This window comes from Cetorhinus maximus, chromosome 12 (genome assembly GCF_964194155.1).
Source record: "Cetorhinus maximus chromosome 12, sCetMax3.hap1.1, whole genome shotgun sequence".
In the NCBI taxonomy this organism is placed as follows: domain Eukaryota; kingdom Metazoa; phylum Chordata; class Chondrichthyes; order Lamniformes; family Cetorhinidae; genus Cetorhinus; species Cetorhinus maximus.
In genome coordinates, this window is record NC_135890.1 from 58440214 (window position 1) to 58465183 (window position 24970).

General features: G+C 48.5%; 1 protein-coding gene across 1 annotated transcript; it reads right to left on the reverse strand.

The window, feature by feature from the left end:
- Window positions 1–414: 414 nt before the first annotated feature.
- ndufa12 (NADH:ubiquinone oxidoreductase subunit A12) lies at window positions 415–24617 on the reverse strand. Its single transcript, XM_078553687.1, has 4 exons — window positions 24448–24617; window positions 16302–16384; window positions 4857–4944; window positions 415–688 (listed from the first exon to the last, which is right to left on the reverse strand). The coding sequence occupies exons 1-4, from the start codon at window positions 24534–24536 to the stop codon at window positions 508–510; spliced, it is 441 nt and encodes a 146-aa protein (XP_078409813.1). The 5' UTR covers window positions 24537–24617; the 3' UTR covers window positions 415–507.
- Window positions 24618–24970: the final 353 nt, after the last annotated feature.

Genomic DNA, 24970 nt, shown 5'->3' on the forward strand with positions numbered 1-24970 from the left:
GTCTGCCCTCAGGTGGACAAAAAAGATCCCACAGCAATACTCAAAGAATGGGGGAGTGGTCCCTGGTGTCCTAGCCAATATTTATCCCTCAATCACTGAAACAGATTATCTGGTTGTTATCACATTGCTGCTTTTGGGAGCTTGCTGTGCACATATTGGTTGCCTAAATTCCTATATTTGAACAGTGACTACACTTAAAAAGTACTTAACTAGTTGTGAAACACTTTGGGACATCTTGAGGTGAAAGGTCCTGTGCTGTAAACCTCCATCATTTAGGAACAATTGTGTTTTTTAAATACAATAGACAATAATCTTACCTTGTTCTGACTGTATAATCACGCACAATTTTAAAAACAAAATCTACTGAAGACAGATGTATGCCAATATGTAAAATGACAGACACAATACCAAGGAAAATGTGCACATTACAATTTTATTGGTGCTAGCTGTCCACATAGAGAAAGTTGAAATGGAAAGTATGATTTACAATAAATTTCCAGTGTCTGTTCATTTGCCGCTGGTTTGTGCTGGGACCCACTCTTGAACCTTCTTGCGGGTAGTTGAGTAAGGTACGTACTGTCCCGGTGTACCACTCATGTTAAATTGATGAGTCTTCCAGATAAACTTCCGGTCGACTGGAGGGTGTGTGCTGGGGGGATTCTCGGTACTGCAATGAAGCCAGCGGTGCCTAAGATAGACAGGGAGTATAAAAAAAACCAAAATGACCATAGCAGAAGCTTCAAAAACACCAAGTGGTGCCCAGCTGTGCCTAGATAGGCTTCTTGTGTGGTTTCCACATGGAGAAAAGACCAAGCAATCAACAACCCCATTCTGCAGAAGACCCCCAACCCACAAAACGAAAGCACTAACTAACAGATGAGGAAATGTGAATGCACCCACCTCGTGATGTATCACCAACACCTTATGAAGGTAAAATAAATGATCCAACCCAACAACAGTAAATTGTTCCTAAGCTTGGGCACGGCTCATCAGAGAGTGTGGAGCTGCCCTGGATTCTAGAATGGTCCCAGCAGATTGCAAGTTAGCAAATGTAACACCATTATTCAAGAAAGGAGAGAGAGAGAGAATGCAGAGAACTACAAGCCAGTTAGCCTGACATCAGTTGGGAAAATGTTTGAACTTATTATTAAGGACGTCTTAACAATGCATTTAGAAAATCACAATATGATCACAAAAAGTCAACATGATTTTATGAAAGGTTTGACAAATCTATTAAGAGGTTTTTGAGGGTGTAACAAGTAGGGAAGATAAAGAGAAACCAGTAGCTGTAGTACACTTGGATTTCCAAAAGCCATTTGATAACGTGCCACACAAAGGTTAATAAACAAGATAAGGCGTTATAGATTTGGAGATAATACATTAGCATCGATGGAGGATTGGTTAACAGACAGGAAGCACGGAGTAGGGATAAACGAGGTATATTCACGCTGGCAGGCTATGACTACTGAAGTACCTCAAGGATCAGTGCTGGGGCCTCAGCTATTTACAATCTATATTCATGACTTAGACAAAGAGACAGAGAGTAATGTATCTAAGTTTGCTGATGATACAAAGCCAGATGGAAATGCAAACTCTGAGGGGAACACAAAGAGGCTGCTAAGAAATATAGACAGGATAAATGAGTGGGCAACAAGGTGGCAAATAGAGTATAACATGGGGAAGTGTGACGTTATTCACTTTGGTCGTAAGAATAGAAAGGCAGAATATTTTTTTAAACAATGTTGATATGTAAAATGTTGATATTCAGAGACTTGGATGTACTTGTAACAAGGAACACAATGTATGCTAACAATGCATGCTAGCAGGTACAACAAGCAATCAGGAAGGCAAATGGCATGTTGACCTTTACTGCAAGGGGATTGGAGTAGAAGGGTAGATAAGGAGGTCGTGTTAGAATTGTAGAGGCCTTTGGTGAGACCACATTTAGAGCACAAGTGCACAGCTTTGGTTTCCACACTAATAAAAAAAGTACGTACCCTGGAGTCAGTACAGTGAAGGTTCACTAGATTGGTCCCGAGGAAGAGAGGATTGTCCTATGATGAGAGGCTGAGTAAATTGGGTCTATATTCTCTGGAATTTAGAAGAATGAGAAGTGATCTCATTGAAACCTACAAGATTCTGAAGGGGCTTGACAGGGTAGACACTGAAGGGTTGTTCCTGGCTGGGAAATCTAAAACACAGGGGCACAGTCTCAGGATAAGGGGTTGGCTATTTAGGACTGGTGCTCCTTCCTTTTCTCCTGTAATATAAATTGTGATGGTTTGAAATTTGGTATTCTTGTGTTTATCCTGATGAGTGAAAGATGGAAAGCTTCAGCAACATTACAGCTGAAAAGAGAAACATCATAGAATAACACAGCATAGGAGGCCATTCATCCCATTCTTGTGCTGGTTCGTTAAAAGAACGACTATTGAATCTGCTTCATCACCATTTCATGCATCCCAGGTTACAACAAATGACGATACTCATACAGGCCTAACAGTGAAAAGTGTAAAAATATTTACATGTGCTCATACAGATACAAAGTGTAATTATGAAATGTATACATGCAAAACTGAAATTATTAGTGTAAGAATTAAACAGGGATTTCTATATTTTTAGCAAAACAAAAGTTCAGCAGAACTCTCCAGAAAGACCTCGGGGATCATAAGGGATTAACTGGTTCGGAGACAGAAGGGAGAATGAGGATAAACAGATAAGGGTAAAGACAAATAGTGCCAGGGACTGGATACATTTCCTTATTATGTGATTATGTACTGACTAGATTAGAATTTGAATAATGCAATATGTACGTGACTAGATGTATATAAAAAAGATAGTTTTCCTGTAATCGGTAGAGTTCTGTTTTAGCTAGTCTAAGGCAGATTCTCCCTGCTTTCGCTTGAATAAAACTATCATTAACCTGTATCTGAGTCTCCTGTGGTCGATTCTTAGAAGGCACCACAACAATTAGATTTTTGAATACTAAGGGATATGGGGATAGCGTGGGAAGGTGGAGTTGAAGCAGAAAATGAGCTGTGGATCCTACTGAATGGCAGAGGAAGCTCAAGGGGGCATGTGGCCTACTCCTGCTCCTATATCTTATGTGCAAAGCTTTCCAGGTGCCTCCACCATCATGGAAGGTTGTTGATCGGAGCAGGGCAAATTAGTTCAAACAGCAATATAGCAGGACAGCACAGGTATGCAAAGTGAAGAAGTGCGAAACATCAGTTAATAAATGAGATATGTTTCACAGTGACATCCAAAGCAATACAGGCAAATGTGAAATAGCTCATTTTGGTAAAGAGAGACCAAAAAAAAAGGAAGCTATACAGCCAGATTCTCAACAGGGAATCCCGGGGTGTAGGTACAAAGGTCACTGAAAGCTGGCAGGTAAGCCTATAAAAACAAAGCATTCAGGGTTAGGGACATTAAGAAGTGATGTTGGAAATTGTGCAAAACATCGGTTAAGCCACAACTGGAATATCATGTACAGTTTGTACATCCTTGGAACAAGCACATCAAGGTTCACCAGAATACCAGAAATGACAGACTACAGTTATGAAGAAAGGCTGAAAAGAATTGATGCTTTTTCAATAGTGTAGAGGTGGTCAGGGAGCTCATGGGGCTTCTCAAAATGAAGGCTAGTTTCCATGACATTTGAATGGGTCAGAAGGAGTTACAGGCTCAGATTCATTAGAAGAGAATGGGGGAAATTAGAAGAGGTCTTTTCTCACAAGGAGGTTTTTAGGAGATGGGATGCTTTACCACCAGGGGGTGCAGAGGCAATTAACAGTATTTAAAAAAGAATGGGATGGAGAAATACTTACAAAAGAGTACAAAAGATCGGTGGGGGGATGAAAGAAGGATCTCAGTAGGCAGTTTCAGTTGAGGTAGCACAAGTGCAATGTGTCAAGTGGTCTGCTATGCTATAACTTTCTTGAATCTGTGGACTGGAATGGAATTTGGTTGTGCACTCACATCATGTGGCAATTTGCATTGTAAAATATATTCACATGCAGCACTGAGCTGTGTGCATTATAAACAGCTGAAGGACAAGGCTCACCTCTACTGGGACACTTTCAAGAAATGTCTTCCTCCCTCACATACTTGACCTCGACTATGGACTGAGCATTAGGGTTGCCAGCTCTGGTTGGCCACACTCCTGGAGGTCACCAGATGCCCTTTTGACTCCAACCACCCTGCCCCCACACTCTTGCCATGGGTTACCCAACTTGTTCATATTTGCAGTGCACCCTCCCGGCCAATTAGAAAGTGAATGAGCTCTATTATCCGATTGGATGATTCTTTACTGCCAGTCAAACAGCTCTTTCATCCACCTCCAAAATTTTTGTAACTAATAGAAAAAGCATTCAAAGAACTTTTTTTTTAAACTTTAAATGCTGTTATGATTTTTCTCCTGGGTTACTCAGAGCAGTCTCCCAGAGATGAATCTTTAACTCTTGGAGACTCCAAGGCAATCCTGGACAGTTAGCAACCCTGTTGAGCAAATGTCTGAATGCAAAGCAGCTCATGAGTAGCAGCTATTAAAGTAATGCTTCAAACAAGCTTCACTACTGGTATACACTGTTTGGACCACAGTTATTCAGTTGCTTACCCACTGCATATACAGTGTGCATGCTTTACAGCTGACCTGACTTAGGGGCTGTGCTTGATTTATCCCTTGTTTTTGTTAATTTAGTTAATTGTTTTAACTCTACAAGAGTTACAGTGTGCATGCGATGAGAGTGAATCATTCAGCCAAGCCAGCACAATGTTAGTTAACAAAGTGGAGTACTGTGAAGTAGGCATTCCCACAACTGCAAAAACAAGTATTAAATATGGCTGAGGCTTACCATTCCGGAGGGACCATGCTCCCATCTACTTCCCAAAATGTTTTCTTCCCATTCATCTCCTTGGTATATTGAACCCATCTATGTCGACCTAGAAATTGAAACCATTGAGTATGATCAACAAAATGCCACATACAAACTAACTGACCTTCTCCATGATCCCTGGATGTAATGATTCAACCAAATGTGCAGGTCTTTCCTTCACAGCTCAACTGTAATGATTACAGAGCTTGGAAAGCACTGATTATATCACACCAATGCCACATGTCCCAGAGGTTCAGCACATTAAAGGTTAAATAAGTGAAAAAACAGATTGACTCATTGACTGAAGATGGCATGTTACAACACAAGGGGTGAAAAATGTGATTCTAGAGGGAAGATACAGCAGGGACGTTGCAAAAAGGGGTGAAAAATGAAGATGAAATTATCAGCAAGCTAAATGGGGTAGGGGGTCATTTTAACTGGGCAAGTTAATTAGAGTGAAAGGGCAGAGTGACCTCCCATTACAGTGCGAAAGGGGCAGAGTGTCCTCCTTTACAATGTGAAAGGGTAGAGTTACCTCTCATTACAGTGTGAAAAGGACAATGTCCAACCATTACAGTGGGAAAAGGGCAATGTGACTTCCCATTACAGTGTGAAAGGGCAGAGTGTTCTCCCATTACAGTGTAAACAGCAGAGTGCCCTCTCATTACAATGTGAAAAGGCGGAATGCCCTCCCATAACTGCTTGAAAGGTGCAGAGTGACCTCCCACTACAGTATGAAAGGGCAGAGTGCCCTTCCATTATTGTGAAAAGGACAGTATCCTACCATTACAGCGTTAAAAGGGAAATGTGACTTCCCATTACAGTGTGAAAAGGGCAGAGTGCCCTCCCATTACAGTGTGAACAGCAGAGTGCCCTCTCATTACAGTGTGAAAGGGGCACAGTGCCCTCCCATTACATTGCAAAGGGGACAATGTGACCTCCCATTACAGTGCAGAGGGGGCAGTGTGACCTCCCATTACAGTGCGAAGGGGGCAGTGTGACCTCCCAACAATGTGAAAGGGGCAGGGTGATCTCCCATTACAGTGTGGAAGTGGCAATGTAACTTCCCATTACAGTGTGAAAGGGCAGGGTGCCCTCCCAGTACAGTGTGAAAGGGCAGAGTGCCCTCCCATTACAGTGCGAAAGGGGCAGAGTGCCCTCCCATTACAGTGCGAAAGGGGCAGAGTACCCTCCCATTACAGTGCGAAAGGGGCAGAGTACCCTCCCATTACAATGTGAAAGGCAGAGTGCCCTCCCATTACAGTGTAAAAGAGCGGAGCGCCCTCCCATAATAGCTTGAAAGGGGTCGAGTGACCTCCCATTACAGTGTAAAAGGGGCAAAGTAACCTTCCAACAGTCGGAAAGCGGCAGGGTGACCTCCCATTACAGTGTGAAAGGGCAGAGTGCCCTCCCATTATAGTGCGAAAGGGACAGAGTGACGTTCCAACAGTGTGAATGGGGCAAAGTGACATCACAATAGTTTGAAACGGGCAAAGTGACCTCCCTTCACAGTGTGAAAGGGGCAGAGTGCCCTCTCATTACAGTGTGAAAGGGCAGAGTGCCCTCCCATTACAGTGTGAAAGGGCAGAGTGCCCTCCCATTACAGTGTGAAAGGGCAGAGTGCCCTCCCATTACAGTGTGAAAGGGCAGAGTGCCCTTCCATTACAGTGTGAAAGGGCAGAGTGCCCTTCCATTACAGTGTGAAAGGGCAGAGTTCCCTTCCATTACAGTGTGAAAGGGGCAGAGTGCCCTCTCATTACAGTGTGAAAGGGCACAGTGCCCTCCGATTACAGTGTGAAAGAGCGGAGTGCCCTCCCCTTACAGCTTGAAAGGAACAGAGTGTCCTCTCATTACAGTGCGAAAGGAACAGAGTGCCCTCCCAAAAGTGTGAAAGGGGCGGGGTGACCTCCCAAAAGTGCGAAAGGGACAGAGTGTCCTCCGAAAATTGTGAAAGGGGCAGGGTGACCTCCCAACAGTGTGAATGGGGCAGAATGCCCTCCTATTACAGTGTGAAAAGGGCAGAGTAACCTACCATTACAGTGTGAATGGGGCAGAGTGAGCACCCATTACAGTGTGAAACGGGCAGAGTGCCCTCCCAACAGTGTGAAATGGGCGGAGTGCCCTCTCAATACAGTGTGAAAGGGGCAGAGTGACCTCCCAACAGTGTGAAAGGGGCAGAGTGAGCACCCATTACAGTGTGAAAGGGGCATAGTGCCCTCTCATTACAGTTGCAAAGGGTAGAGTGCCCTCCCATTACAGTGTGAAAGGGCAGAGTGCCCTCCCATTACTGTATTAACAGCAGAGTGCCCTCCCATTACTGTGTGAAAGGGCAGAGTGCCCTCACATTACAGTGTGAACAGCAGAGTGCCCTCTCATTACAGTGTGCCCTCCCATAACAGCTTCAAAGGTGCAGAGTGACTCCCATTACAGTGCGAAGGGGACAGTGTGACCTCCCAATAGTTTGAAAGGGGCAGGGTGGCCTCCCAATGGTGTGAATGGGGCAGAGTGAACTCCCATTACTGTGTGAAAGGGGCAGGGTGACCATACAATAGTTTGAAAGGGGGAGAGTGACCTCCCAACAGTGTGAAAGGGGCAGTCTGATCTCCCAGCAGTGTGAAAGGGGCAGGGTGACCTCCCAAAAGTGCACTAGGGACAGAATGCCCACCCAACAGTGTGAAAGGGGCAGGGTGACCTCCCAACAGTGTGAATGGGGCAGAAAGACCTCCCATTACAGTGTGAAAGGGGCAGAGTAACCTACCATTACAGTGTGAAAGGGGCAGAGTGACCACTCTTTACAGTGAGAAAGGGGCAGAGTGACCTCCCAACAGTGTGAAAGGGGCAGAGTGCCCTCTCATTACAGTGTGAAAGGGGCAGATTGAACTCCCACTACACAGTGTGAATGGGGCAGAGTGAACTCCCATTACAGTGTGAAATGGACAGTGTCCTACCATTACAGTGTGAAAAGGGCAATGTGACTTCCCATTAGAGTGTGCCCTCCCATTACAGTGTGAAAGGTCAGAGCACCCTCCCATTACAGTGTGAACAGCAGAGTGCCCTCCCATTACAGTGTGAACAGCAGAGTGCCCTCTCATTACAGTGTGCCCTCCCATAACAGCTTCAAAGGTGCAGAGTGACTCCCATTACAGTGCGAAGGGGACAGTGTGACCTCCCAATAGTTTGAAAGGGGCAGGGTGGCCTCCTAACGGTGTGAATGGGGCAGAGTGAACTCCCATTACAGTGTGAAACGGATAGTGTCCTACCGTTACAGTGTGAAAAGGGCAATGTGACTTCCCATTACAGTGTGACCTCCCATTACAATGTGAAAGGGACAGAGTGACCTCCCAACAGTGTGAATGGGGCAAAGTGACCTCACAATAGTTTGAAAGGGGCAAAGTGACCTCCCATCACAGTGTGAATGGGGCAAAGTGACCTCACAATAGTTTGAAAGGGGCAGTGCGACCTCCCATTACAGTGTGAAATGGGCAGAGTGCCCTCGCATTACAGTGTGAACAGCAGAGTGCCCTCTCATTACAGTGTGCCCTCCCATAACAGCTTCAAAGGTGCAGAGTGACTCCCATTACAGTGCGAAGGGGACAGTGTGACCTCCCAATAGTTTGAAAGGGGCAGGGTGGCCTCCCAATGGTGTGAATGGGGCAGAGTGAACTCCCATTACTGTGTGAAAGGGGCAGGGTGACCATACAATAGTTTGAAAGGGGGAGAGTAACCTCCCAACAGTGTGAAAGGGGCAGTCTGATCTCCCAGCAGTGTGAAAGGGGCAGTGTGACCTCCCAAAAGTGCGCTAGGGACAGAATGCCCTCCCAACAGTGTGAAAGGGGCAGGGTGACCTCCCAAAAGTGTGAATGGGGCAGAAAGACCTCCCATTACAGTGTGAAAGGGGCAGAGTGCCCTCTCATTACAGTGTGAAAGGGGCAGAGTGCCCGCTCATTACAGTGTGAAAGGGGCAGATTGAACCCCCACTACACAGTGTGAATGGGGCAGAGTGAACTCCCATTACAGTGTGAAACGGATAGTGTCCTACCCTTACAGTGTGAAAAGGGCAATGTGACTTGCCATTACAGTGTGCCCTCCCATTACAGTGTGAAAGGTCAGAGCACCCTCCCATTACAGTGTGAACAGCAGAGTGCCCTCCCATTACAGTGTGAACAGCAGAGTGCCCTCTCATTACAGTGTGCCCTCCCATAACAGCTTCAAAGGTGCAGAGTGACTCCCATTACAGTGCGAAGGGGACAGTGTGACCTCCCAATAGTTTGAAAGGGGCAGGGTGGCCTCCTAACGGTGTGAATGGGGCAGAGTGAACTCCCATTACAGTGTGAAAGGGGCAGGGTGACCATACAATAGTTTGAAAGGGGGAGAGTAACCTCCCATTACAGTGTGAATCGGGCAGCTTGACCTCCCATTACAGTATAAAAGGGGCAAAGTAACCTTCCAACAGTCGGAAAGCGGCAGGGTGACCTCCCATTACAGTGTGAAAGGGACAGAGTGACCTCCCAACAGTGTGAATGGGGCAAAGTGACCTCACAATAGTTTGAAAGGGGCAAAGTGACCTCCCATCACAGTGTGAATGGGGCAAAGTGACCTCACAATAGTTTGAAAGGGGCAGTGCGACCTCCCATTACAGTGTGAAAGGGGCAGAGTGCCCTCTCATTACAGTGTGAAAGGGTAGAGTGCCCTCCCATTACTGTGTGAAAGGGCAGAGTACCCTCCAATTACAGTGTGAACAGCAGAGTGCCCTCTCATTATAGTGTGCCCTCCCATTACAGCTTCAAAGGTGCAGAGTGACTCCCATTACAGTGCGAAGGGAAGAGTGTGACCTCCCAATAGTTTGAAAGGGGCAGGGTGGCCTCCCAACAGTGTGAATGGGGCAGAGTGAACTCCCATTACTGTGTGAAAGGGGCAGGGTGACCATACAATAGTTTGAAAGGGGGAGAGTAACCTCCCAAAAGTGTAAAAGGGGTAGAGTGACTTCCCAACAGTGTGAAAGGGGCAGAGTGACCTCCCAACAGTGTGAAAGGGGCAGTCTGATCTCCCAGCAGTGTGAAAGGGGCAGTATGACCTCCCAAAAGTGCGAAAGGGACAGAATGCCTCCCAACAGTGTGAAAGGGGCAGGGTGACCTCCCAACAGTGTGAATGGGGCAGAATGACCTCCCATTACAGTGTGAAAGGGGCAGGGTAACCTACCATTACAATGTGAATGGGGCAGAGTGACCACTCTTTACAGTGAGAAAGGGGCAGAGTGACCTCCCAACAGTGTGAAAGGGGCAGAGTGCCCTCTCATTATAGTGTGAAAGGGGCAGAGTGCCCGCTCATTACAGTGTGAAAGGGGCAGGTTGAACTCCCACTACACAGTGTGAATGGGGCAGAGTGAACTCCCATTACAGTGTGAAACGGACAGTGTCCTACCATTACAGTGTGAAAAGGGCAATGTGACTTCCCATTACAGTGTGCCCTCCCATTACAATGTGAAAGGGCAGAGTGCCCTCTCATTACAGTATTAACAGCAGAGTGCCCTCCCATTACAGTGTGAACAGCAGAGTGCCCTCTCATTACAGTGTGCCCTCCCATAACAGCTTCAAAGGTGCAGAGTGACTCCCATTACAGTGTGAAGGGGATAGTGTGACCTCCCAACAGTGTGAAAGGGGCAGAGTGACCTCACAATAGTTTGAAAGGGGCAGAGTGACCTCCCATCACATTGTGAATGGGGCAAAGTGACCTGACAATAGTTTGAAAGGGGCAGAGCGACCTCCCATTACAGTGTGAAAGGGGCAGAGTGCCCTCTCATTACAGTGTGAAAGGGCACAGTACCCTCCCATTACAGTGTGAAAGGGGCAGTGTGTCCTCTCATTACAGTGTGAAAGGGCAGAATGCCCTTCCATTACAGTGTGAAAGGGCAGAATCACCTTCCATTACAGTGTGAAAGGACAGAGTACCCTTCCATTACAGTGTGAAAGGGGCAGAGTGCCCTCCCATTGCAGCTTGAAAGGAACAGAGTGCCCTCCCATTACAGTGCGAAAGGAACAGAGTGCCCTCCCAAAAGCGTGAAAGGGCAGGGTGACCTCCTAACAGTGTGAATGGGGCAGAATTCCTTCCCATTACAGTGTGAAAGGTGCAGAGTAACCTACCATTACAGTGTGAATGGGGCAGAGTGACCACTCATTACAGTGTGAAAGCGCCAGAGTGCACTCTCATTACAGTGAGAAAGGGGCAGAGTGACCTCCCAACGGTGTGAAAGGGGCAGAGTGACCTCCCAACAGTGTTAAAGGGGCAGAGTGACTTCCCAACAGTGTGAAAGGGGCAGAGTGAACTTGCATTACAGTGTGAAAGGGGCAGTATGATCTCCCAGCAGTGTGAAAGGGCGAGTGTGACCTCCCAAAAGTGCGAAAGGGACAGAATGCCCTCCCAACAGTGTGAAAGGGGCAGGGTGACCTCCCAACAGTGTGAATGGGGCTGAATGACCTCCCATTACAGTGTGAAAGGGGCAGAGTGCCCTCTCATTACAGTGTGAAAGAGGCAGAGTGACCACTCTTTACACTGAGAAAGGGGCAGAGTGACCTCCCAACAGTGTGAAAGGGGCAGAGTGCCCTCTCATTACAGTGTGAAAGGGGCAGAGTGCCTGCTCATTACAGTGTGAAAGGGGCAGCTTGAACTTCCACTACACAGTGTGAACGGGGCAGAGTGAACTTGCATTACAGTGTGAAAGGGGCAGAATGACCTCCCAACAGTGTGAAAGGGGCAGAGTGACCTCCCAACAGTGTGAAAGGGGCAGTGTGACCTCCCAAAAGTGTAAAAGGGGCAGACTGACCTCCCAACAGTGTGAAAGGGGCAGAGTGACCTCCCAACAGTGTGAAAGGGGCAGAGTGACCTCGCAGCAGTGTGAAAGGGGCAGAGTGACCTCTCATTACAGTGTGAAAGGGGCAGAGTGACCTCTCATTACAGTGAGAAAGGGGTAGAGTGACCTCCCAACAGTGTGATAGGGGCAGAGTGACTTCACAACAGTGTGAAAGGGGCAGAGTGACCTCCCAACAATGTGAAAGGGGCAGTGTGATCTCCCAGTAGTGTGAAAGAGGCAGTGTGACCTCCCAAAAGTGCGAAAGGGATAGAATGCCCTCCCATTACAGTGTGAAAGGGGCAGAATAACCTACCATTACAGTGTGAAAGGGGCAGAGTGCCCTCTCATTAGTGTGAAAGGGGTAGAGTGCCCGCTCATTACAGTGTGAAAGGGGTAGAGTGCCTGCTCATTACAGTGTGAAAGGGGTAGAGTGCCTGCTCATTACAGTGTAAAAGGGGCAGAGTGCCCGCTCATTACAGTGTGAAAGGGGCAGAGTGCCCTCTCATTACAGTGTGAAAGGGGTAGAGTGCCCGCTCATTACAGTGTGAAAGGGGCAGATTGAACTCCCACTACACAGTGTGAATGGGGCAGAGTGAACTCGCATTACAGTGTAAAACGGACAGTGTCCTACCATTACAGTGTGAAAAGGGCAATATGACTTTCTATTACAGTGTGCCCTCCCATTACAGTGTGAAAGGGCAGTGCGCCGTCCCATTACAGTGTGAAAGGGGCAGAGTGCCCTCCCATTACAGTGTGAAAGGGCACAGTGCCCTCCCATTACAGTGTGAAAGAGCAGAGTGTCCTCCCATTACAGCTTGAAAGGAACAGAGTGCCCTCCCATTACAGCTTGAAATGGACAGCGTGCCCTCCCAAAAGTGCGAAAGGGACAGAGTGTCCTCCGAAAATTGTGAAAGGGGCAGGGTGACCTCCAAAAAGTGTGAATGGGGCACAATGCCCTCCTATTACAGTGTAAAAGGGGCAGAGGAACCTACCATTACAGTGTGAATGGGGCAGTGACCTCCCAACAGTGTGAAAGGGGCAGAGTGCCCTCCCATTACAGTGTTAAAGGGCAGAGTGCCCGCTCATTACAGTGAGAAAGGGGCAGAGTGCCCTCCAATTGCAGTGAGAAGGGACTGAGTGATCTCCCATTATATTGTGAAAGGGGCAGAGTGCCCTCCCATTACAGTGTTAAAGGGCAGAGTGCCCTCCCATTACAGTGTGAAAGGGCAGAGTGCCCTCCCGTTACAGTGTGAAAGGGGCAGGGCAGAGTAACCTATCATTACGGTGAGAAAGGGGCAGAGTGCCCTCCAATTGCAGTGTGAAGGGACTGAGTGACCTCCCATTATATTGTGAAAGGGGCGAAGTGACCTCCCATTACAGTGTGAGTGGGGCAAAGTGACCTCACCATAGTTTGAAAGGGGCAGAGTGCCCTCCCATTACAGTGTGAAAGAGTGGAGTGCCCTCCCATTACAGCTTGAAAGGGACAGAGTGCCCTCTCATTACAGTGTGAATGGGACAGAGTGCCCTCCCAAAAGTGCGAAAGGGGCAGGGTGACCTCTCAACAGTGTGAATGGGGCAGAATGCCCTCCCCATTACAGTGTGAACTGGGCAGAGTAACCTACCATTACAGTGTGAATGGGGCAGAGTGACCACTCGTTACAGTGAGAAAGGGGCACTGACCTCCCAACAGTGTGAAAGGGGCAGAGTGACATCCCAACAGTGTGAAAGGGGCAGAGTGACCTCCCAACAGTGTGGAAGGGGCAGAGTGACCTCCCAACAGTGTGAAAGGGGCAGAGTGACCTCCCAACAGTGTGAAAGGGGCAGAGTGACCTCCCAACAGTGTGAAAGGGGCAGAGTGACCTCCCAACAGTGTGAAAGGGGCAGTGTGATCTCCCAACAGTGTGAAAGGGGCAGAGTGACCTCCCAACAGTGTGAAAGGGGCAGAGTGACCTCCCAACAGTGTGAAAGGGGCAGAGTGACCTCCCAACAGTGTGAATGGGGCAGAATGACTTCCCAACAGTGTGAAAGGGGCAGAGTAACCTCCCAACAGTATGAAAGGGGCAGAGTGACCTCCCAACAGTGTGAAAGGTGCAGATTAACCTCCCAACAGTGTGAAAGGGGCAGTGTGATCTTCCAGCAGTGTGAAAGGGACAGAGTGCCCTCCTAAAAGTGCGAAAGGGACAGGGTGATCTCCCAACAGTGTGAATGGGGCAGAGTGACCTCCCAACAGTGTGAAAGGGGCAGAGTGCCCTCTCATTACAGTGTGAAAGGGGCAGAGTGACCACTCTTTACAGTGAGAAAGGGGCAGAGTGACCTCCCAACAGTGTAAACGGGCAGAGTGCCCTCTCATTACAGTGTGAAAGAGGCAGTGTGACCTCACAACAGTGTGAATGGGGCAGAATGCCCTCCCATTACAGTGTGAAAGGGGCAGAGTAACCTACCATTACAGTGTGAATGGGGCAGAGTGAGCACTCTTTACAGTGATAAAGGGACAGTGGCCTCCCAACAGTGTGAAAGGGGCAGTGACCTTCTAACAGTGTGCAAGGCGCAGAGTGACCTCCCAACAGTGTGAAAGGGGCAGAGTGAATTCCCAACAGTGTGAAAGGGGCAGAGTGACCTCCCAACAGTGTGAAAGGGGCAGAGTGACCTCCCAACAGTGTGAAAGGGTCAGAGTGACCTCCCAACAGTGTGAAAGGGGCAGAGTGAATTCCCAAAAGTGTGAAAGTGGCAGGGTGACCTCCCAACAGTGTGAATAGGGCAGAATGCCCTCCCATAACAGTGTGAAAGGGGCAGAGTGACCACTCTTTACAGTGAGAAAGGGGCAGAGTGACCTCCCAACAGTGTTAAAGGGGCAGAGTACCCTCCCATTACAGTGTGAATGGGGCAGAGTGACCACTCTTTACAGTGAGAAAGGGGCAGGGACCTCCCAACAGTGTGAAAGGGGCAGAGTGACATCCCAACAGTGTGAAAGTGGCAGAGTGACTTCCCAACAGTGTGAAAGTGGCAGTGTGATCTCCCAGCAGTGTGAAATGGGTAGGGTGACCTCCCAACAGTGTGAAAGGGGCAGAGTAACCTACCATTACTGTGTGAATCGGGCAAAGTGACCACTCTTTACAGTGAGAAAAGGGCAGAGTGACCTCCCAACAGTGTGAAAGGGACAGAGTGACCTCCCAACAGTGTGAAAAGGGCAGTGTGACCTCCTAAAAGTGTGAAAGGGGCAGAGTGACCTCCCAGCAGTATGAAAAGGGCAGAGTGACCTCCCAACAATGTGAAAGGGGCAGAGTGACCTCACAATAGTGTGAAAGGGGCAGAGTAACCTCCCAACAGTGTGAAAGGGGCAGTGTGATCTCCCAGCAGTGTGAAAGGGCAGAGTGACCTCCCAAGAGTGAGAAAGGGGCAGAGTGACCTCCCAACAGTGTGAAAGGGGCAGAGTGACCTCCCAACAGTGTGAAAGGGGCAGTGTGACCTCCTAAAAGTGTGAAAGGGGCAGAGTGACCTCCCAACTGTGTGAAAGGGGCAGAGTGACCTCCCAACAGTGTGAAAGGGGCAGTGTGACCTCCCAACAGTGTGAAAGGGGCAGAGTGACCTCCCAACAGTGTGAAAGGGGCAGAGCGACCTCCCAACAGTGTGAAAGGGGCAGAGTGACATCCCAACAGTGTGAAAGGGGCAGAGTGACCTCCCAACAGTGTGAAAGGGGCAGAGTGACCTCCCAACAGTGTGACAGGGGCAGAGTGACCTCCCAACAGTGTGACAGGGCAGAGTGACCTCCCAAAAGTGAGAAAGGGGCAGAGTGACCTCCCAACAGTGTGAAAGGGTCAGCGTGACCTCCCAACAGTGTGAAAGGGGCATTGTGACCTCCCAACAGTGTGAAAGGGGCAGTGTGACCTCCCAACAGTGTGAAAGGGGCAGAGTCTGCTATTTAGGAGTGAGATGAGAAGAAACAGAGGGAATTGGAATTCTCTACCCCAGCGGGTTGCAGACGCTCAATTGTGGAGTATATTCAAGGCCGAGGTTGATAGATTTTTGGATACTCAAGCTGTTAATGTATACAGGGATTGTGTTTGAGGTGTAGCTGAGGTAGAGATCAACCATGATCTTACTAAATGGCAGAACAGGCTCAAGAGGTCAAATGGTCTACTCCTGCTCTTAATTGTGATGTTCTCAAAAAGTCAACAGCGATATATAACATGCAATGAAATGCAGTCATTGTTGTACTGCTGGCAAATACAGCAGTTAATTGACAGACAGCCAGTCCCCACAAACATCAATGACATTGTTTTAGAGTTGCTGGTCAGTTTCCCCTTTGAAATAGTGCTCTAAAAGTTTTTATGTCCACCTATGAGGTAAGATGGAGCCTAGGGTTAATATCTGATCTGAAAAAGTGCATCCTCGACAGTGCAAAACACCCTCAGTACTGCACTGGAGTGTCAGCCTGGATTATGGGCTGAATTATCTGGAGTGGGACTTACAGCCTTCTGACCCATAAGCAAAAAAGCCACCATTGAGTCAAGACTGACACAAACAGGGTATATACTACAACTAAACAACAACTTTACCAATCAATAAACAATGCTTACCAAAGAAGTATCGTTTGTCTTCATAATATTTGTTACCATACTTGTCTTCACCAACAAATGTTCCAGTTTTTAGATCACTTGTTCTATAAAAGAGAAAGCCCATCGATGGCATAAGCAGGTGTCAATATTCAGCCTAAGAAAAATAATCATTTACGAAAATTCACACAAGTATTTAAAATAGAAATCTTGGCATAACGACACGAGGAACTCCACATCTCATCAAACTGTTCTGAAATTAGACATGCCAATCTACAGCACTCTGAAATGTTGGCAAATAGCTTAAAAAAGACAGCACCCCAAAAGAGCTGATGGTGCGAATAATTAAACACAACTCTGTGACTGAGGTCACTGCTTCAAGGTTAAAAATCCTTTACATGACCTCGGGTTTCTGGACTTCTATTGTTTTCTTTTTGGGGTTACATTCTATGATTCAGTTTACTTTCCTATGGAATCTGAAATCCTTGTGTATGATGCTAGCTGCTCGTACATATGAATGAGGAGGAGTAGGCCCACTCGGCACCTCGAGCCTGCTCCACCATTCAATAAGATCATGATTTTAACCATTCCTGCCTACCCCTGATAGCCTTTCACCCTCTTGTTTATTAAGGATCTATCTACCTCTGCTTTAAAGATATTCAAGGACTCTGCCTCAACCACCTTTTGAGCAAGAGAATTCCAAAGTCTCACAACCCTCTGAGAGAAAAACTTTTCCTCATCTCTGTCCCAAATGAGTGACCCCTCATTTTGAAAGTGACCCCGAATTCTAGGTTCTCCCACAAGAGGAAACATCCTTTCTACATTAACCCTGTCAAGTTCCCTCAGGATCTTGTTTCAATCAAGTCACCTCATATTCTTCAAAACTCCAGTGAATACAACTCTAACTGTCCAACCTTTCCTCATAAGACAACCCGCCCACTCCAAGTATTAGTCTAGTATACCTTCTCTGAACTGCTTCTAACACATTTACATCTTTCCTTGAATAAGGAGACCAGTACTGTACACAGTACTCCAGATGTGGTCTCACCAACGCCCTGTATAACTGAAGTATAATCTCCCCACTTTTATATTCAATTCCCTTCGCAATAAACAATAACATTCTATTAGTTTTGCTAATTACTTACTGTACCTGCATACTAACCCTTTGCGATTCATGCACTAGGACACCCAGATCCCTCTGCACCTCAGAGCTCTTCAATCTCTTACCACATAGATAATATGCCTCTTTTATTTGTCCTGCCAAAATGGACAACCTCACATTTTCCCACATTATACTCCATTTGCCAGATCTTTTCCCACTCATCTAATCTATCTATATCCTTTTTTAAAGCAAAATACTGCGGATGTTGGAAATCTGAAACAGAAAATGCTGGAAAAACTCAGCAGGTCTGACAGCATCTGTGGAGAGACAGAGTTAATGTTTCGAGTCCGTATGACTCTTCTTCAGAGCTAAAGCACCTGTTACTTCTTCAACTCCAATAAACTGGTTAAACATGATTTCCCTTTCACAAAACCATGTTGACTTGGTCTGATTACCTTGAATTTATCTCTTTAGCTCTGAAGAAGAGTCATATGGATTCAAAAATTTAACTCTGCTTCTCTCTCCACAGATGATGTCAGACCTGCTGAGTTTTTGTTTTATATTCTTTTGTAGCCTCCTTATGTCCTTTTCACAACTTGCCTTCCTGCCTAAATTTGTGTCATCAGAAAATTTAGCAACCAATACCATCGGTCCCTTCATCCAAATCATTTATATAAACTGTCAAGAGTTGAGGCCCCAGCATGATCCCTGTGGCACACCACTTGCCACATTCTGCCAACTAGAAAATGCCCCATTTATGCTACTCTTGGTTTCCTGTTAGTTTGCTAATCTTCTATCCATGTCAATATGTTACCCCCTACACCATAAGCTTTTATTTTCCACTATAACCTTTGATGAGGCACCTTATCAAATGGCTTCTGAAAATCTAAGTACAATACGTCCACCGGTTCCCATTTATCCACAGCACCTGTTACTTCTTCAACTCCAATAAATTGGTTAAACACGATTTCCCTTTCACAAAACCATGTTGACTCTGCCTGATTACCTTGAATTTATCTACGTGCCCTGCTATAACATCTTTAATAATAGCTTTTAACATTTTCACTATGACAGATGTTAAGCTAACTGGCCTATAGTTTCCTGCTTTCTGTCTCCCTCCCTTTTGGAATAAAGGAATTTCATTGGAAAATAGCTAATCTAATGGCGCCTTCCCAGAATCCAGGGAATTTTGGTAAATTAAAACTAAAACATCAACTATCTCACTGGCCACTTCTTTTAAAACCCTAGGATGAAGTCTATCAAGGCCCGAGGACTTATTAACCCACAGTTCTTACAATTTGCTCAGTACCACTTCCCTGGGGGTTGTAATTTTCTTGAGTTCCACCCTCCCTTCCATTTCCTGATTTACAGCTATTTCTGGGATGTTACTTGTATCCTGTACAGTGAAGACTGATGCAAAAAGCCATGATCATAATGAATGGCGGAGCAGGCTCGAAGGGCCGAATGGCCTACTTCTGCTCCTAGTTTCTATGTTTCTAAAATACCGGATCAATTCATCTGTCATCTCCTTATTTTCCATTATTAATTCCCCAGACTCACTTTCTATAGGACCAACACTCACTTTGTTAACTCTTTTCTTTTTTAAATATCTATAGAAGCTTTAAAGAAAAGAGTAAATTGAGTTGATTAGTCACATTATGGGAGTTGGAATTCGAGTGCATTGTATACTAAGGAAAGTGAGAAATGGTGCAATATTTTTTATCCTCACATAGCTTGAGGTCTTTTTATTTATTCGTGGGAAGTTAGTGCATTGGCAAGGCCAGCATTTATTGTCCATCCCTAACTGCCCTCGAGAAGGCGGTGATGAGCCATTTCCTTGAACCCCGCTGTGGTCCCTGTGGTGTAGGTACACCCACAGAATGGTTATGGAGCGAGTTCCAGATTTTTCGCCTAGACAGGAAATTCTAACCTTTAAATACACTTTCTAGCAGTTTGATGTGTGCAAATATAAAACGCTAAAAATCCTTCACCTCTTAAACATTAAAATAAAAATAGTTCAGCCTCAACTGACTCTTAGGTCTTGCAGTTTTGGAAGGTAAAATTCTCAGGACATGCCACACAAGGGTGGAATTGTCCCAGATTTGCACCAAGTGCTGTAGTGGGCAGGTAAAACGACGTTTTACCCAACGGCCACAATGGCAGCTTTGCATGTCCTATCATCTCATTAATTATGCATTCCTGGGAAACATGCAGTTTCCATGGCAGGCAGGCTCTCATTCGTCCACCTTGCCACTTCATCATGCCGGGCACCACATTTAAAGTGCAGCCACGTGCGCACCTCAGTGCTTCCAGCCCAGGATTGCTGCACAGAAGACAGGATGGCCCCCAAAAGCAAAAACAGTGCAGCCCCCGGCTTCAGTGACACGTCCCTTGAGCACCTTTTGAATGCCATGGAGGCCCGCTGTGATGTCCTATACCCCCACTCTGGCCACAGGATAGGCAGATGCATCACCATTCCAGCATGGGAGGCAGTGGCAGCGGTGGTCAGCGCCAATACCCTGCAAAAGAGTACAACCACCCAGTGCCGCCACGGGATGAATGGTCTCATCCATTCTACCAGGGTAAGTCACTCTTCTCATCACCCTCAACGCACACACTCACAAACCCATCACACATCCACAGGGATCTCATACCTCAAGGGGCAACGCCACTAACTCTCACTACACACCCACACATCTCCATCAGGCTCATACCCTCTCGAGCTCACACCCTCATCCTGTCTATGGCTCCACTCACCACACAAACATTCCACTCAGTGCCACGTGTCCTGCTTATACTCTTTCCATCTGTTTTCATACAGGAGACGCCTGCTCACAACAGTAGGGACAGGTCCCAGACTGGGAGGGGGTTGAGTGGCCCACATTAGGCCCTCGTTCACTTTGAGGAGTGTGCCATCGTGCTGACTGGCGAGGATGTGGACCGTGCCTGCGGCGGTGAACACCTAGTGAGGGTCCTGCGCCACATCATCCCTCTCTCAATGCAACTGAGAGTGCTCTCTCTCCTGCTTTTGATTCTGTTGCCATGCACTAATTATCTCTACTTTGGCTCACAGGGAGCTCTGCCAAGTGATTGACACCCTTGGCCAGTCAGTCCCTCAGCTCCATCCAGGTCCTCACCTCCAGCCAAGTGGACTCCTCCTCCATTGAAAAGCTGGAAATAAGCAGCCTGGAAGACCCGACACAGCACTTACCCATACCCTCCACCAGAGACACACACCTCAGTGGGACATAGATCTAGAGCAGGCTCGGGTTCACAATCTGGTGGTCACCGCACAGACACGTGTCCGCAGCAGCAGGAGGCAGGTTCAGCCGAACTCCCTGGCACTTGGAGGACTGCTGAGGAACTGGTGAGGTCCGAGTCAGATGACAAGCCTCTGGTTTCAGCTTTCCAATTCACTGTGGAGAGTCAGCAGAAGGCAGGGGGGGCATCATGCAGAGCTATTGGAAGCCCTTAACAGAGTGGCATGCAAGTCGGAGGACTGCGTCCGCCTGCTCTCTGATGAAGTGGTGCCCACATGTGCGTGTCTGGAGGTATGTGGATGCTATGGAGACCCTCGTCCAGCAAAACACGGAGATGTGTGCGGACCTGCACAACATTGCAGTAGCCATGGGTGAGTTCCTGCATTGGCAATGCGAGGGGGAAACAGGGCACCTCGACATCCCTCCAGGTGCTCTTTCCCCTCAAGGAGTCAGGCTGGGCCCCCTGCACCCGAAAGCAGGAGGAGCGGCAACTGGACTCCCCTGGGTCATCCACTCAGGCATCTCAGAGGCTGTGCTCTCCCTCCGACTCCCCTTTGCCTGTGAGCCCCTCAACCTTGTCTTCTGTCACCACAAAGGGAGCAGCTGGCCAACGAGTGATACCGGGGGGGTGGAGGGGGGGGCGGGGAGGTGTGTGTGTGGCAGGGCCTCTCAGAGCCTCGTGCAAGCACTGTCCCACACACACGGATCCTTCATGTATCACACTCACCTCAATGCTGCCTGCTGGGGTTCGCTTTCAGTTGTCCATCTGAGCTGACCTGCATTCCGCCCACCCAATGATCACACTCCCATGCAGAACCTGATCTCACCCACCACGACTGTCGTTTCACTTTCAATTTGGACAACACGGTCACTTTTTCGTCAGCTCCCGTCTTTTCCCCTGCCCCAGTCACCCATTTCCTTTCCCCCCATCTCTCCGGCTCCACACCGTGATCTACCAGCCACAACCCTTTTCCTTAGGGGGACGTCCAGGCGAACATGCAGGTTCCCTTACTTCCCAAAAATCCCACCCCCATCCACATTGTGCATGTCAGGCTTGTTAGGACACGTTCTGCACCGATGTGGACGGACAATCCAGTTGGTGGTGGGGGGGTGCGGGGGGGCAGAGAATGAGTCCAGTGGGCTGGCCCTATAATGATATGCAGGTGTATTACAATGAGGTTCCCAACATCCGATGGTGGAGACCGCGGCCCACCATCAACAGGCTGAGCAGACGATCGCAAACTGGTTTCACGACATCATGAAACCAATTTTTGGCCTTCTCGCCATATTGTCCATTCACACCGCCGAACACATACAATGCCAGCAGGCGCAAACGATGATACCCATACACTTCATTGCATCATACACCCTCACCCTTCATCACACACACCGTACCCAATCTGATCCTGCTCTGATGGTGTGCTTTTTCTCAATTTTCATGCCTTCTATTTCACTTGTCCAATTTTGTGCTTCTGGAACATTTCTATTCATCACTTTTAGGAGTTTTATCTCTGCTCTTATCTTACGGCCAGTAATATTTACTGTTCTTTCCATCTAAACCTCTCCTTGTTTATTGGTTTGATGTCCTTTCTACTCCCTCTGTCTCAAGTGCTCGTTCTCTTTCTCTCCACCCTGACTCTCTCACTCTATTATAATAAAAGCAAAATACTGCAGATGCTGGGAATCTGAAACAAAAACAAAAATAGCTGAAAAAACTCAGCAGGTCTGACAGCATCTGTGGAGAGGAAGACAGAGTTAACGTTTCGAGTCCATATGACTGTTCATCAGAACTGAAGAGGAATAGAAATGTGGTGAAATATAAGCTGTTTAAGGGGGGTGGGACAGGTGAAGCTGGATAGAGGGCCAGTGATAGGTGGAGGCAAAGGAGAGATTGCCAAAGATGTCATAAAGAAAAGGTCTCTCCTCCATCCTCACACCTTTTTTATCTTCTTTTTTCTAATAATTATATATATATATATATTTTTCTTTTCCCACCTATTTCCATTATTATTTTTACAATTTATTTCTATATTGTTTTATCCCCATCTTTTAGCCTATTTTGATCCCCTCCCCACAAGGGTCATCTGTCACTTCCTCATCCTGCTTTCTACCCTTAATATCACCATTAGCACAACCTTTAGCTAATATCACTACCATCAACACCCTTTTGTCCTTTTGTCTATGACATCTTTGGCAATCTCTCCTTTGTCTCCACCTATCACTGGCCCTCTATCCAGCTTCACCTGTCCCACTCCCTTAAACAGCTGATATTTCACCACATTTCTTACTCCCCTTTAGCTCTGAAGAGTCATACAGACTTGAAACGTTAACTCTGTCTTCCTCTCCACAGATGCTGTCAGACCTGCTGAGTTTTTCCAGCAATTTTTGTTTTTGTCTCACACTCTATTCCTGACTGTATCTGTCTCTTCCTCATCATCTCGGTCACCTCCTCAGGGTGTCCCACTGTCCCTCTCCACCCCCTCCTCAGGATGTCCCACTGTCCCTCTCCACCCCCTCCTCAGGATGTCCCACTGTCCCTCTCCACCCCCTCCTCAGGGTGTCCCACTGTCCCTCTCCACCCCCTCCTCAGGGTGTCCCACTGTCCCTCTCCACCCCCTCCTCAGGGTGTCCCACTGTCCCTCTCCACCCCCTCCTCAGGATGTCCCACTGTCCCTCTCCACCCCCTCCTCAGGGTGTCCCACTGTCCCTCTCCACCCCCTCTTCAGGGTGTCCCACTGTCCCTCTCCACCCCCTCCTCAGGGTGTCCCACTGTCCCTCTCCACCCCCTCCTCAGGATGTCCCACTGTCCCTCTCCACCCCCTCCTCAGGATGTCCCACTGTCCCTCTCCACCCCCTCCTCAGGGTGTCCCACTGTCCCTCTCCACCCCCTCCTCAGGGTGTCCCACTGTCCCTCTCCACCCCCTCCTCAGGGTGTCCCACTGTCCCTCTCCACCCCCTCCTCAGGGTGTCCCACTGTCCCTCTCCACCCCCTCCTCAGGGTGTCCCATTGTCCCTCTCCACTCCCTCCTCAGGGTGTCCCACTGTCCCTCTCCACCCCCTCCTCAGGATGTCCCACTGTCCCTCTCCACCCCCTCCTCAGGGTGTCCCACTGTCCCTCTCCACCCCCTCCTCAGGGTGTCCCACTGTCCCTCTCCACCCCCTCCTCAGGATGTCCCACTGTCCCTCTCCACCCCCTCCTCAGGGTGTCCCACTGTCCCTCTCCACCCCCTCCTCAGGGTGTCCCACAGTCCCTCTCCACCCCCTCTTCAGGGTGTCCCATTGTCCCTCTCCACTCCCTCCTCAGGATGTCCCACTGTCCCTCTCCACCCCCTCTTCAGGGTGTCCCATTGTCCCTCTCCACTCCCTCCTCAGGGTGTCCCACTGTCCCTCTCCACCCCCTCCTCAGGATGTCCCACTGTCCCTCTCCACCCCCTCCTCAGGATGTCCCACTGTCCCTCTCCACCCCCTCCTCAGGATGTCCCACTGTCCCTCTCCACCCCCTCCTCAGGGTGTCCCACAGTCCCTCTCCACCCCCTCTTCAGGGTGTCCCATTGTCCCTCTCCACTCCCTCCTCAGGGTGTCCCACTGTCCCTCTCCACCCCCTCCTCAGGATGTCCCACTGTCCCTCTCCACCCCCTCCTCAGGATGTCCCACTGTCCCTCTCCACCCCCTCCTCAGGGTGTCCCACTGTCCCTCTCCACCCCCCTCCTCAGGGTGACCTTGTCTCTATCCACCGTTGCCCTAAACCCCGAAACAGCATCAAACCTCATCTGCTTCGAACTCAGTCCCTCCCCTCCTCTGTTCTCACCTCAGGAGCTGCCAAAAGGCACCACGAACCCCACCATGACTCCAAAACTGGGTCCAGCCCCGTTTGAATACAGGGAGAATGTCCGCCATTTCTCACCGGCCTCCACCGGCCCGACAGCGCCTCCCGTGGTCAGCTGACAGCACCGCCCGACAGCGCCACCCACGACCAGTGAGCAGCACTGTCCGACAGCGCCACCCGCGACCAGTTGGCAGCACTGTCCGACAGCGCCACCTGCGGTCAGCTGACAGCACCGCACGATAGCGTCATCCGCGGCCAGCTAAAATCGCCGCCCGACAGCGCCACCTGCGGCCAGTTGACAGCACCGCACGATAGCGTCATCCGCGGCCAACTAATATCGCCACCCGTGGTCAGCTGACAGCGCCACAAGCTGCACTCTTCTAATCTAGCACCTTCAATTTTAATCATTCCACTGTTAGTAATGATTCTTCAGCTAGCTGGGGTCTTAAGCCCTGGAATTCCCTCCCTGAACCTTTCCATCTCTCTACCTCACTTTCTGCCTTTA

Excerpts from the sequence above, each read along its gene's own strand:
- ndufa12 (XM_078553687.1), bottom strand. The coding sequence starts at position 24,536 with ATGGCGGACATTCTCCCTGTATTCAAACGGGGCTGGACCCAGTTTTGG. Across the intron at positions 16,385-24,447 it reads GCCTTTTGGCAGCTCCTGAG|AACAAGTGATCTAAAAACTG; the intron begins GTGAGAACAGAG and ends TCTCTTTTATAG. Across the intron at positions 689-4,856 it reads AGCATGGTCCCTCCGGAATG|GCACCGCTGGCTTCATTGCA; the intron begins GTAAGCCTCAGC and ends TGTCTATCTTAG.